The sequence below is a fragment of the Peromyscus californicus genome, unplaced genomic scaffold (genome assembly GCF_007827085.1).
Source record: "Peromyscus californicus insignis strain IS unplaced genomic scaffold, ASM782708v3 Scaffold_5__1_contigs__length_169319896, whole genome shotgun sequence".
In the NCBI taxonomy this organism is placed as follows: domain Eukaryota; kingdom Metazoa; phylum Chordata; class Mammalia; order Rodentia; family Cricetidae; genus Peromyscus; species Peromyscus californicus.
Genome location: NW_026294573.1, coordinates 148,026,892 through 148,041,856, shown reverse-complemented (window position 1 = coordinate 148,041,856; position 14,965 = coordinate 148,026,892). Strand labels below are relative to the sequence as shown.

Genomic DNA, 14,965 nt, shown 5'->3' with positions numbered 1-14,965 from the left:
TCACAGAAGGGAATCAATTCCTGGTACTCTAAATGCGTGGTGGATGAGTTCATAGGTCCTAGAGGGGAATTGAATACTGTTGTTAAGCTAAATTGATATGGTATCAAATTGCCTTCTATATATTGATGTTTATAGCCCCAGACAAACACTACTCTCATCCTAATTAGAGAAGCGTCCCCCAGCAATGAAAGCTGATGAGTACAGAGACAGATGCTGCACAAGATTCTGAGAATAAATGACAGACGAGTTGTCAGCCCTAATCAAGGCATTTATACTATCCATCTAAGGCTCAGGGAACATTGCAGAAGAGGGTGTACAAAGAATATAAGAGCTAGATAATATGGAGAAGGGCTGCAAAATGCCAACCTTTATGCAAGATACAGCTATTGCAATCACGAACTCACAGCAGTACAGTTGCCTACACCAAGAATGGGCCTCTCAACAATCACGCATGGATGGAGAAGAAGCTCAGGAGACCTCTCACTGCTGAACTATGTGCCCCTGATAAATTCTGGGAGAGGGGGTATCATTGCCTGCAGTCACGTACCCATCGGCGACCCCATCATGTTTTAAGTGATAGTACCAACACAATAAACTGGATAGGTCAGTCATAAAACAAACCCAAAGTCAGGAATTTAGTTTTAAAAAAATGTCTCTGGTAGGGAAAATGTTTAGTACTATGCATCGCCATTAAAGCAATTTGTTTAACATATTGTACAAGGACCCGTCTTAACTCACTGTTAGCAGTTAAATAAAATATACTGTAATTGATCATTTAACATTTGTGTTCATTTGTTTTTCTTTGGAAAGGAGAGTTAGGAGCTAGGGATGAGCTCCAGGTTTGGGGGCATGCTAAGAAAGATATTCCTATACTTCTGACATTGTTTGTTCACTCACTAAGTAAGACCAGGGAAGTGAGAGAAAAAGCTTAGATTAACAAAATAATTACATTTTTAAATTACAAAAATTCTAATTTAAAGTGTATTATCACCTCTAAAATACAAAATAGGGGCTTAAAAATAGTTTTTAATAATAATCCATTTGTGGGTATGTTCTGTCCTTCCACCTTACTTAAAATGCTAGAGTTTAGGAATAGTAAGTCTAAGATATGGAACATGACTATTTCTCCATAACTAGTGTTTATTAATAAGAGTATAAACTAATTAACCATGTCCTCATTGGACCCTTCTTTGGCCATACTAAATAAACTGGGATTCCTTAAATGTTTTATGAAATAATATGCTGACTTAAAAATATACGGATGGACTGGGAGGGAGGACAAAAAAATAAAAATAAAGAAATAAAAATTAAAAACAAAATACAAGAATATATAGTAGTACTGGGAAAGGCAATACCTACACTACTTGGAACCCAGAACAGCAATTCTCAGAGAGTTGGGAATATTATGCCCTGTGATGGACTTATCCTAAAACATACACCCTCTTTTCTCTGAACAGAGAATAGCAGTGACATGCTTACATTTGTTAAGAACTTTGTAAAAAGGGATCTTGAGAGAGGTGTAGGGGATAATCCTGGTGTTCTGCTTTTAAGTTTCCATTGTTGTGATAAACATCACGACTGGCAGAGGAATGGGATTCTTTCAGCTTACAGTTGTATTCATCAATGAAGAGAAGTCAGGGCAGGAACTCAAGGCAGGAACTGAAGCAGAACCCATGGAGGAATGTTGCTCACTGGCTTGCTCCCTGTGGCTGCCTCAGCCTGCTTTCTTATACAACTCAGGACCACCTGCCCAAAATGGCACCATCCACAGTGGGCTGGGCTCTCCCACACTGTCAGAATCCAGAAACTATCCTACAGACTTGCCTAAGGCTAGTCTGCTGGAAACATTTTCTCAATTGAGGTTCCCTCTTCCCAGATAACTTTCCCTTAAGTCAAGTTAGAGAGAGAGAGAGAGAGAGAGAGAGAGAGAGAGAGAGAGAGAGAGAGAGAGAGAGAGAGAGAGCTGACTAAGACACCTAGGAATGGAGAAAAGAATACTTATGACATTGCCCTGGGACTGACTTCCCATGTCCCTATTTCCCTCAGTGAGATGTGTCCTAGATGCACATGTAGCCTGCAAGAAAGAAGGCATCTCTGAGTAGAAAAGGCCTAACAGCAATTGTGCTGATTCATGTTCTGATTGTCTGTTGAGATAGTAAGATTGAAGAGCTCATGTCTCAGGGGAAACATCCTAAGAGGATTTTGGCCTAAAGGATTGAAATTCAATACACACTTGTTGAAGAACTACTATACTGAACATGAGTGGTCTGCTAAGAAGTTTACCTGGATGTGATAGACACTTACAACTGTACCTGATAAAGCAAGTTGTTCCTCCTAATGCAGCACACCTCCTTCAGCTAATCAAAGACCTGAATAGAATAGGACTGAAACACGTTTTTGAGGAATAGGGACAACCACATTAATCGTAACAGTCACAGCACCAGCTTTTCCAGTCCCCAGGCCTTGCACTTGAGCTGTTGTTATACCCTGGTTCTCCTGTGTCATTTTTGAGCTGCAGATTTTGAGATTTCTCAGCCTCCATAATCACTTGAACCAGTTGCTTTTAATGAATTTATATATTGTACTATACATATACACACCCCGTTGATTCTTTTCCTCCAGAGAACACTGACTCATACAAAACCAAATTCCAAATTCATTGGCATTCGCCAAAATTCTCTCAGGACTTACCCCCCACCTACCCCTGCCATTGCATTCCACAGCCACCTTCACTCCAGCCTCACTGGTTTCCTTCTACTTCCTCACACACAGGGAAACACTGAGCAATGGGGTTTTCACTCATTCATTTATTCACTGATGAATTAATCTCATTGATGAGTTCATACTAATGTCTAGGAGGGTGGCAGTACTGGCAATACAATGAAAACTAATAGAATATAATAAAAGGTAGTTTCATGGAGAGTATTCTCCTCATAAAAGATCAAAATCACATATAAACAGGTTCATTTCAGTGAGCGGTTTGTACTTCAAGGGAAACATCATGGGAGATATCATAGCAACTTGGTAATCAGAAAAAAAAGAAAGCCTCCCCCTGCAGGTACTTTTTTTAGCATAATTCTATATATTCTAAGCATGGACAATCCCAGTCAAGACCTGGAGAAGGAACGTCCCGGCAGAAGGAACAACACACACAAAACCCACTCTGAAGTAAGTTTGGTATTGCCAGGAACAGAAAGATGATTCAGCAGAACGCTGCAGGGAGGCAAGGGAAGGTACGTGGGTAGGCATAAATGAGACACAGCCTTTATAGAATGAGGATTTCAAATTCCATAAGGACAGTGGAAGCTTAGAAAAGTTGTCATGATCTGATGTGCATGCACTTAGCTTACTTCAGCATCACAGTGGTCTTGAGGAGGATGGTAAATGATGATGGGAGGTGGTGATAAGGGTGAATTTACAAGGCTATATACAAGAAATGAAGAAGTGAATCACAATACGCTTTTGAAGATAGGACATATGGAATTGGCCAGTGTGGCTAGAGAAAAGAAACGGTAACTCCTAGGTTTTTTACCTGACCTGTTGCTTGAAAGATGGTGTAATTTTCTGAGATTTTCAGTTCTGGAGAGAGATAAGAACTGCCGTGAGAAGGAGACAATTTGCCTATGCTGTCCCTCTCATTGGCCAAATTTTAAGCTCCTTTTCACCTTCTCATTCCTTGAGTCTTAGTTCAGGACTCCTTTTTGGTGAAGTTCTTCAAGTAGGTCAAACCAAAGCTCTGCTTTAAGTACATGCTCTCTTGGTGCCATGTGGGTAGATCCACTCGATACATGGTGTGGTGGTTTGAAAGGCAATGGCCCCCAAAGGGAGTGTGTGGACTGTTGAAGTAGGTGTGGTCTTGTTGGAGGAAGTGTGTCACTGTGGAGGTGGGTTTTGGGGTCTCATATATGCTCAAGCCACACCCAGTGAGACAGTTCACTTCCTGTTGCCTGCAAGATTTAGAACTCTCAGTTACTTCTCCAGCACCATGTCTGCCTTCACACCACCATGCCCCACCATGATGACAATCACTGAACTTGTTAACTGTAAGTGAGCCACCACAATTAAATATTTTCCTTTATAAGAGTTGCTGTGGCCATGGTGTCTCTTCACAGCAATAGAAACCCTAACTTAGACACATAGATTGGCAAACAGAAACAGTCACTACCCAGGTCCCTGATAATTAGTGTGCCACTCTGGTCTGGACCATGTGACCTACATCAACCAATAGTGTAGAGGCATATATGACAAATGCAGACACTTTAAAGGCATGTGTACAGTGGGGCTCGCCATGTCTTGCTTTGTTAAGTGTGGGGACCAGCCCCCACACTTATTTACCCCAGGAACTCTTGAGGAATGAGGAATAAGAGACTTAGTTAGAAATAGAGAAGAGAGAAGTAGAAAACACAGGATAGACTCGAGTGAGCCTGGATCCTTATCCACAGGCCCAGAACTTTATTCCAAAGGTCTATTTATAATAATGCCAAGGGGTGAAGCAAAAGACCTCCCCCTTGCTAGTTACAGTCACTTGGTACCCAGGCCAGTGGTCCAATCAACCTCTTATACAGTCCTGCTGGGTACACCCACTAGGAAACCTAGTGGGCTCCAACAGTTAAGGTCAATTACATGAGCCTGTGTAGTGGGTAATTGGGATTTATTAAGATATAAATTGGGGAAATGCACTCATGAATACAGAACTGAGTAAACAGCTGAAATCGTCCTCTGTTCTGCCCAGGAGTGAATGCACGTCCTGTGTCTGATCATGCCAAGGACTGTGTGACCCCTCCTTCTTTCCTTTCAGGAGCACATGTATGCAGGCAAGAAGTCAAGAAGTCACATGTGCCGGCAAGAAGCACCGCTTCTACCAGGCTGGATAGCCCAAGACGACGGGCAGGGCAAATACCACTACATTGCTTGTTACTTTAGAAAGAGGCTATGTGAAGAATCCTGGCTAACCTGCTGAAATAAAAAACATGATGCCTCTGCTGACAGGCTCCTACAGCGTGACATGTTAGTTAGGCCACCTACATCTGTCTACTTTACATTACTGTTATAAAATACCTGACACTATGGGGCTGGAGCAATGGTTCAGTTAGAAGTGCTTATTGCTCTTACAGAGGATTTGATTTTATTCCCAGAACTTACATGGTGGCTCACAGTAACCTGAAACTCTGGTTCCAAGGAAACCCATGCCCTCTCTGGCCTTCCTGCACATACACAGTGCATATAAACTCAAGAGAGACACATGCATACACATAAACATAATAAATAAATAAGCCTTGTTTAAAAAAAATACCTGAGGCTGGCAAATGTACACAAATAAAGATTTATTTGGTTCACAGTTCCAGATATTCAAGGGCATGGTGCTAGTGGCTCTGCTCTAAAAGACTCCATTTAGCAGATTTGGTCATAATGGCAGCCGCATGTGTGGATGGAAAAGATCACATCCAGGTGGGGTCAGACTCTGTTTAACAACCCTCTCCAGACAACTAAATGTTGTGGAATATTATTTTACAATGTGTTACATTCATTTATGCTGTGGAATATTTGTTTAATGATACAAAAATGTACCGGATTCTTTTATGTTGCATTTAACTCTGTGAAGCTATGTTACTTTGCCTGCCTGAAACACCTGATTGGTCTAATAAAGAGATGAACAGCCAATAGCTAGGCAGGATAAAGGATAGGTGGGGCTGGCAGGCAGAGAGAATAAATAGAAGGAGAAATCTGGGAAGAGAGGATCAAGAAGCAAGAGAAGGAGGAGAACACCAGGAGCCAGCTACACAGCAAGCCACAGAGTAAAAAGTAAAGAAAGTTATACAGAATAGAGAAAGATAAAAAGCCCAGAGGCAAAAGGTAGATGGATAATTTAAGTTAAGAAAAGCTGGCTAGAAACAAGCCAAGCTAAAGCCAGGCATTCATAAGAATGAATAAACCTCCATGTATTTATTTGGGAGCTGGATGGTGGGCCCCCCAAGGAGCAAAAAACCAAAAAGTAAAAAAGAAAAAAACAAAACAACAATAACAAAAAAAAAAACAACTAACAACAGCTAATAATAATGGACCAAAAAAAAATCACTTTAATCCCCTCCAAGCATGGTAGTCTCCATGGCCCAACATTATCCCCCTAGGCTCCTCATCTCAAGTGTCTCCATCTCTCACCACACATTAAGGAGCAAACCAAGCCTTCACATCATGTGCTACTGGAGGGCACACTCAAACCATCTCCAAACCACAGCATTTAATGAGATTACACACTACTAGCAGACTCACCACCTGGAGAGAAAGGCAGGAAAGAGTCCAGCTGAACAGAACCAAAGAACTACTATCCATCCCATTCCTGAACCATCTAATGCATTTTTGTAAGCCACTCAGTTTTATAACTTGTTATACAACGAAAGCTGACACAGTAGCGCATTTCTGGGTTGTATTTTTGTGTGTTTGATGGTTTGGTGTGGTGGTTTGAATGTAATTGGCCCCCATAAGCTCACAGGGGGTGGCACTATGAGGAGGTATGGCTTTGCTGAAGTAGGTGTGGCCTTGTTGGAGGAAGTGTGTCACTGTGGAGGCAGTCTTTGAGATCTCATATACACTCAAGCCACTCCCAGTGTCTCAGTTCACTTCCTGTTGCCTGCAGATCAAGATGTAGGACTCTCAGCTCTAGTACCATGCCTGCCTGCATTCTACCCTGTCCCACCATGATGATAATGAACTAAACCTCTGAAACTGTCAGCCACCCCATTAAATGTTTTCTTTATAAGAGTTGTTGTGGTCATGGTGTCTCTCCACAGCAATGGAAATCCTAAGACATTTGGCTAGCTTTATCTGTCCCCCAAGGCTGTGAGCTCTATACAAGCAAAGACTCTTCTAACCTTTGGTTAGAGCTCTATTCGGAGACTACGGGCACTGGGCAGCTGGCTTCTGCGTAAGTACAAGGGAGAAAGGAGGCGTGCACAACACAAGAGAGCAGGGGCCACTAAAACAGAAGTAGTAACAGGAGGCTCTGAAACACAAGTTACGACGTGAAAGAATAGAGGGATGCAGGGGGTAGCTGTTCTGTCTATGACCTTGACGCACCGCCCCGAGAGGCAGTAGGTAACTGCTCCACCTGCCTAGGACCTTGAAATACATGTCCCTGGGGCATGGCCTCCTGGACCCTTAAGACCTGGGACGCAGTAGGCATCGCTCTCTCTCCTTGTGGTTTTCGGATGCTGAGATGGACCAGGCGGAAGAACAACGTGGATCATAGCTCGGCTTTCCAGGACCCCACGATAACTCTCCCATGCTGTGATGACTTTTATCACTAATAAATGTCTTGCCCTTTATGCAGACTCCGTGGATTTCTTGCTCTAGGGGAATTTGAAGCAGAAGTTACACAAGACTAGGACATCCATTTGTGCAAAATAACCCTTCACAGAGTTGTAGAAGGCACTGATGAGTACCAGACAAAAAAATCACATTTCCCCTGCTTCAAGGAGAGGACACAAACTCGGGAGTGTTCTAGTCAAGCGTGGGAGCAGCCCAGGAAGCAGATAAAGCTTGGATGAAAGAGAAGTTTCTCTCTTTCCCTTTCTCACCCTCCCCTCTTACACACACACACACGCACGCACACACAGTCTAGGCCATGGGTGTTCAGAAGTTAAAGGAAAAGCTCTGGGCTCTCCGTGTCTCTTCAAACTGGGGACCTTCATTCAAGCCTATACCCTTGTTTCTTTTCTTTGACTTATTCCCTGGATCTAACATAATCTTTTTCATAAAGTAGAAACTGCAAGGGGGAAATTAATTAAGATGAGGCAGTAAGCACTATTGTGCTACTTAGATTCCATTTGGCTTGTTTGTTTGTTTGTTTGTTTTGTGTTTTTGACACAAGCTAGAGTTATTTAGAAAATGCCCCCATTAGATTGGCCTGTAGGCAAACTTGTAAGGCGGTTTTCTTGATTGATGGTTGATGTGGAAGGGTCCAGCCCAGTGTGGACAGTGCCACCCCTTCGCAGGTCATCCTGGGGTATATAAGAAAGTCTAGTGAAGAAGCCAGCAAGCAGTGGTCCTCCATGGCGTCTGCTTTAGTCCCTGCCTCCAGGTTCAGGCCCTGAGTTCCTCAATGAGCTGTGACTTGGGATGTGTCAGCCAAAGAAACCCTTTCCTCCCCAACTTGTTTTCCGTCATGGTCTTATCACAGCAATAGAAACCTAACTAATAAAGCTGTTCTTTCACAAAGGCACTTTCCAAGAGCCCACCCTGTCACGTTCAGCAGAGAAGCACGGGGACAAGCATGGCATTAAGTCCTCACATCCAGAAGCAGAGCCCGGACCCCATTCACCTTTACTTTCACGTCCCCCTTCCGGTTACTGGTGTGTTATTTTCCCCTGTACTTCCAGCGGCCCGGGAGGGCTACAGAGCAGCACCGAAGGAGGATGCTTGGTGGTCCCTCTGCCCAATGCCGTCCGGTCTCCCTTGCCCTGCCCTTGACCGCAGGGGCGCCCGCCGCGTTGCCACGGAAACGCCGGCCCGGCGCGGCGGCGCGCACGGCGCGCTCTCGCCTCTCGGTAGAAGTGGCGGCGCCTCCTGTTCCCGCGCGCCCTGGCGCCCCGGAGCCGCGCTCGTTGGGCTCCCACCCCGGGTCCCCGGCGGCGCGCAAGGCAAGATGTGGAGGCGCAACCTGGAAGACCGGTAACCGCCCGGGGCCTCGTCCTGCAGGCCGCCCGAGGGAGAGGGCCGGGTGGGCGAGGGGAGCCGGGCCCGGGGATCGGAAGCCGGCCGGGGCGTGAGGAGGCCGCACGGTCCCCGCGGCGCTCTGCAGCCGTCCTCCTCCGGGCTGCAGCGAGTACCGGGCCGAGAGAGTCTCCCGGCCGACCCACCCTCCTGAGCTGGGCCGGGCCCCGCAGAGGTACAGAGCCCGGGAGGCCGCTGGTGCCCGGGCCACGGCTCGCCCCTGCCTCCCCTTCACGGCGGGCACGGCTGGGGCCTAACCCCGGGCCTGCACTGTCCAAGAACTGAGTGGGGTTCTAGAGAAGGGCGGGCCTCCGGGAGAGTTGGGAAGGTTGGGCCTCTGGGTGCCCCGGGAATGTTTGCATATAAAATTGACGGGGCACAATCTTAATGTTTTAAGAACAGTGTCTCCTTTTTCTAGAGATGCTCAAACAAAACAACTGCAGGATGCTGTCACAAATGTGGAGAAGCATTTTGGAGAGCTTTGCCAAATCTTTGCAGCTTATGTACGGAAAACGGCCAGGCTGCGAGACAAAGCCGACCTCCTGGTTAATGAAATCAACGTGTATGCCTCTACCGAGACCCCAAATTTAAAGCAGGGTCTGAAAAACTTTGCCGATGAGTTTGCCAAACTTCAAGATTACCGCCAAGCAGAGGTATGAAGTGCGGTCATGGTGTCATTATTATAAGTCCAAGAAGTAATGTATAGGAATTCTGGAGACGTTTTCATTGTAACATATCTTAACAGAGGCGAATGCACACTTGATAATGCATTTCCTGTCTATACCACGTGAGTCCACTATAGGGAATCTTTCTATGACCTGACAACTTTCAAACTAAACCTAAGGTGTGTTTGAAGTCTTGAATTTCCCTATTCATTTGCCCACTTTGGTTACAGGTTCAGAAAAGGTGGCAAATACAGCGCTCATAGGGAAGGAAATCGCATGTGTGTCCCGTGTGCATCAAGTGCATTTTATAGAGTGCCTAGAGATGAGAATGCTGTAAATGGGCAGGCAACATGTTGCTGATATTCTCATGGTTTGAAAGTTGACCAGTCGGAAAGCTGTGGTTTATAACCCAGAAGCAAAACAAAGCGATACATCTGAGAGTTGGCTGTGTGGTTGATGTGAGGGACCGACCAGAGCCTTGCTCTTGTGGGGTCTTTCTTAAAGCAACAACAAAACCCCAGTCTTCTTACTTTGATACCTCGTAAGCCCTTTCACATACTTCTTTTAAATACTAGTTTACTTACAAAAGTCGCCAAGTTTAAACTCCATTGCTTTTTTACTTTTGTAATAAGTGCCATTGTTCTTTTTCATGTTTAAAACCTAGAACAAATTTCAGTTACCAAAAAATTTTGAACTTACCATCATTATGCATACAAAATTTGAGTACTAATCACGCCGGGATACTGTAAGGAAAACGTTGAGTTCTTGGCGTACATTTCTTCTATAACAAGCAATGCTCAGTGATACATGGTAATTGGAGATTCAATGTTTCAAAAGTAGTTTTTAGTCACATGTCACCAATAATTTCCCTTTCTAGAAATTTTTTATGCTACTTATCAAATAGCAAAGTGAATTGATTTGCATTTGCTCTGCTCTGTTTCCTGCTTACCAAATGGTGGAGGTGCTAATGAACAGGACAAAGGTAGGCAAGGGAAAGAAACGGAAGCTGTTAGGACAGCTTTGGCTAATCCACACAGTGTGTTATCAGAAATGGGATACATTAAACTGTCCTGAATATTCGTAACTCTGATTTCAGAATTCTGAATATTTAAATGTTGATGGGAATCTATTTTTTACATTTTCCTAAAACCTTTTAAAATGAAACATCCATATAACTCCATTTTCAGAAACTAAAGAATACATATGAAACAAAATTTCACTGATTAGATATGAAATGAAAATGCATTGATTAGGTAAAAATGTATCATTTTAAAAAGCATTTTAGTTGCTGTAAAAATGTTTGTTTTAAGCAATAGCTGTCATCTGATTGCCCACCCTGCCAAAGTTTCAGTGCCCCATAATTTTCTTGTGTATGTATTTGTAGAAAAGATACTTCTCTCGTTCCTTTTATTAGTGCTAGTAAGAGAATTGCTAGTATTTTTGATAAAAATGTAAATGAATATGAGAAAGTGTTTAATTCTAGATCTTTTAACTCTAGACTCTTTAGATCAGGTGTACAGTTTGGCAGATGAGTAACACCAAGCTCACTTACCTTGTTCTCTAGGCTCCTATAACTTATAAATGGCTATCTAAAGAAATGCAGCTAATACAATAATCCCCAAGCCTTTTGCTTTTGAGAGTTGTGTTTCCTTAAATGTTCCTAGTAACACTGTCTCTTTCAGATTCAGTTTTTCTGAAAAGTTGGCTTATAGGAATTAAGAGACAATATCTATAATTCCTAACAATATCTGCTTGAACACATGAAAATGGTAACTGTCCTAAAACTATAGATGTCTTCAAACTTCCTGGGAACTACAGCTGTAAGGTGAATGCTGTGCTTGTTCAAAGATGAGTGTTTAGAAGTGCCAGGCACATTCCTGTCAGGCTGTGGCTGTTGCTGTATGGTTTACGTTTTTAATGAATATTAGTAATATCTAGATGATTATCCTTTTATAAAGTTGTCATAGAGTATCATCTTAACTTAAAATTTCAAAAGTATTAATGTCTACAGTATTTATTTCAGATTAAACAGCATAGATTTTATTTCAGTATTTAAATTTTGATATTTCTATGTTTCTTTTCAGTTATATTTTATATAATTTTCAATAGGTTGAAAGGCTTGAAGCCAAAGTAGTTGAACCGTTGAAAGCTTATGGATCCATTGTAAAAATGAAACGGGTAAGTAAATCCATTTTTTAATCCATTTGGTAGTATGACAAGGTATGGGGTTTTTTTTGTCTTGTACATAACAAATACAAAATAACATGAGCTATTGTTTTTACATACTTTGAAAAAAATTTGAATCTTTAAAAATAATAAAGCATGTTTACCAAATTTGCTAAGTATACTAATATTCTACTCTAGCAGTAAAAATCATTATTACGGAAAGTTTTTAAAATAGGTAATGAATTTATATATTTTTGTTTTAAAGCAGGTGGCTTGTATTTTTAAAATCTGACAAACTGTTTTTAGAATCAAATCGGAGTAAAATTTGCACACAATAAAATACTTATTTTTCAGTGTTTGGATTTCATGAATACATGTGCTCTTTTAAGCATCACCACAACCAAAATCAGAGTCATGTATCTGTATGGTTCGTTTTCCGTTTCTATTGTATCTTAGTGGAGAAAATATAAATGAAATACACGCTCTCGTGTGCACACACACACATTGTACAGTACTCATAACTCCTGTGCGCACAGTGCCTGGATCAAACAAGAAGCATTCTTTCATTTTTAACATAGAGTGTTTTATTTCTTAAGTTAGAAGGTTTTATTAACAAAAATGCTTATTTTCAGGATGATCTCAAAGCAACATTAACAGCAAGAAATCGAGAGGCCAAACAGTTATCTCAGTTAGAAAGGACTCGCCAACGAAACCCATCCGATCGACATGTGATTGTATCCTTTGGATTTTGATGTTTAAAAAATAGTTTTGTAAGGTATGCAATACAAAAGTAAATGTATATGGAAATTATATATCTCTAGTTCTAAGTGTATGGAGAATTCTCCTGCCAGTGGCAAAAAAGAAACCCACTTAGGAATCCTCACAATAGAAACTAGCCAGCTGTAAAGTAGTTATACTTCCTGATCCAGTCCTTCTCATTTTTCAGATAGACTATCCCCAAATTCACTCAGAAATGTAAATGTTTTCAGAGTAAATTAAAAAGTAAATGCTAATGTCTCAATGCCCTATCTACTGTACTTCTAAGGAAGGAGGAAAAATTCCCACAATGGCCTTCATCAAATTAAAAAAATACATGAAACCATAGCTATAACTTTCAGTCAAACCTTCAGGAGATTTGAGTATAATTAAGGTCATAGCAAGACACTATAGTATCTAAATAGGAGTGTTTGCTGTAAAATGGAGCTTCTAGAAAACAAATTACTTCCTGAACAACAGAAACATACAGTGCTAGCACTAACATCTCCCTGTGGCCCCTCCCCATTCCACCTTACCTGTGTCTTCTTCCTACTCAAGGTTGATACTGCTAGCCCAGCCAGACTCCACATAAGGGGTGGCTCTCTGTGGGCACTGGAGGTTGAAGAACACCTGCATTCCTGAAGGCAGTCCCCCACGCAGTGATCTGGGGCTCTACTGGTTGCCTGGTCCATCTTCCTCTGGACCAACCTTCTGCTTTAAACAAGAAAAAGCAGAGAGGCAGCTCAGTTGGGCTGGTACAGAACATTTGTTGGACATTTATTGCAGCTTAAGGTTTCCAGTTAGAGTCTGTTTGAAGCAAGCTGAACAAACTAGAAACTGCTCCAGATTCACGCCTGACCACTCGGCCAGAGATTAGGGAATCACCAATGTTAGAGAATTAAGTCAGGAATCAACATTTGTTTTGTTCTCGGGAAAAGAGTCTCTGAAGACAGGTAAAAATAATACCTGAAATCCTGCATAGCTGTTGATTGAATCATGAGCGTTCATACGATCTTTAACACAGAAGTGAATATGCTGCTAAGTCTAACTTTCCTGACCTGTACGTGCTATATCAGCATTGCTGTAGAGGAAGGAGGTAGTCCTTATGGCACACCTAAAACAAGCCGGGGAAAAGCAACCTAAGTGAGTTACAGGTGAATTGTTCTGCTCTCTAGATAGATCTGCGGAAGGATTCTGACAACCTGAAACTAGAACCTAAATGACAGTGTACGTGTAAAGGTATTCGAAGAGCATCATAGTATTTTTACCAGGTAGACCCTTACAACTCAGCTCTTCACTCAGAAGTATGCTAAAGTTCAATATGGAAATAGAGTGGAGTCCCTTCTTTTGGTGACTATAATCCTAGGATCCACCTCTCCACCCCAAGGCGCCAGATGACTTCTGAACAGGCTGTGACAATCTGAAAGTTTTGACCAACTCTAACTGGCTATGCTGATAACTGTTCATGGAACTATACCTTAACATACTCAAGATTGGTTCATTGTAGAATTTTGAGCAATTTTCAGTGAATATAATAATTATCACAAATGTACATTTTTCTTTGCTAAAGAATGACTCTGGTTGAGTTCTGTGTTCAGGAAGAGGACTTCAGACTTCAGAAATGGATTCAAGTTTCTAGAGGCTGGAATATAAAGATCCCAGCTGTGACTTCTACTTCCCCATGCTTTCCTTTAGACAGTCTACAGAGATTCCTTCCCAGTTTTTAAACTTAAATATCAGGAAATGAGAAAGGCAAAGACAAGATCACACAATAAAAGTCACAACACTGCCTATCTATAAAATGTAATAATCATTAGGAGTCAGCCTGAATAGTCTCAGAAAAGAATGATCAGACATCGGGTAACTCACAGCAGCTGTTCTCAGAACAGCTCTCCAGAGGGGCTCTACTTTACATTTGAACTTTCTGTGTAAAAAGAAAGCCCAGAATTATACAGAAAAATTTAAGTAGTTTTTATAGTTTTTAATACTAGTTAGGGTTAAGTTGAAAGTCTTTGCTTTTAAAAACTATGCTTTATATGGTAAATATAAACAAATACAGATACAAGTTGATACACCTTTAAATGCATAGTATCTTGAAGTTGTATACTTACACTAATTGTGAGAGTAGTACTATGAAGGTATATGAGTACATTTAAAAATGTTCGATTCTCTTTGAAATGTATTTTTTCCTTTATGAAAATTTTCAGTCGCAGGTGGGCAATAAAATGGTGTGTCAAGAAATGGATCCTGAGAGTAAACCCTTTTACTTGTTTCAATTTATAGATTCTTTTAAAAGAAAGCAATAGCTCAATGTCAGAATGTTACATCTCAAAACTTTGACGACAAATGCCAGTTTTTCATACAGTTCACTTTAGAGAAAATATAATTTTAGTATAATGCACAAAACTTTATTATGAATAATTTAATCATAAAATTGAGGTATGTCTTTTTAATTGTTGGTACTGCTTAACATTTAATGTGTGGAGGCAACTATTGTCTTAAAGGAAGAGATGCTTAAAGAAAAATAACATGATTAAATTGGAATTTTCTACACTTAACAATATATATTGCTGCAGTGTGTACCTGAATTCTTGATATGCAACTAGGGTAGCTTTGGAAACAGTTTTTTTAAAATCTCTGTAGCTGCAATTCACAAGTAAATAGCAATA

The 14,965-nt window shown here is 41.5% G+C and overlaps 1 protein-coding gene and 1 long non-coding RNA gene across 4 annotated transcripts in view; one reads left to right on the top strand and one right to left on the bottom strand.

Annotated features, from left to right (window-relative positions):
• LOC128097840 (uncharacterized) overlaps positions 1 to 8,432 on the bottom strand; it is a 62,453-nt gene extending 54,021 nt beyond the window's left edge. The window contains exon 1 of one of the 3 annotated variants that reach the window (XR_008214005.1): positions 8,318 to 8,432. This is a non-coding gene — a long non-coding RNA (uncharacterized LOC128097840). The remainder of the gene's footprint in view (positions 1 to 8,317) is intronic. The other 2 variants (XR_008214006.1, XR_008214007.1) reach the window with 2 other exon arrangements.
• Cibar1 (CBY1 interacting BAR domain containing 1) overlaps positions 7,993 to 14,965 on the top strand; it is a 29,350-nt gene continuing 22,377 nt past the window's right edge. The window contains exons 1-5 of the mRNA XM_052718624.1: positions 7,993 to 8,667; positions 9,128 to 9,362; positions 11,484 to 11,552; positions 12,173 to 12,274; positions 14,504 to 14,509. Of these exons, the coding sequence (XP_052574584.1) occupies positions 8,270 to 8,667; positions 9,128 to 9,362; positions 11,484 to 11,552; positions 12,173 to 12,274; positions 14,504 to 14,509 (810 nt within the window). The 5' untranslated portion in view covers positions 7,993 to 8,269. The remainder of the gene's footprint in view (positions 8,668 to 9,127; positions 9,363 to 11,483; positions 11,553 to 12,172; positions 12,275 to 14,503; positions 14,510 to 14,965) is intronic.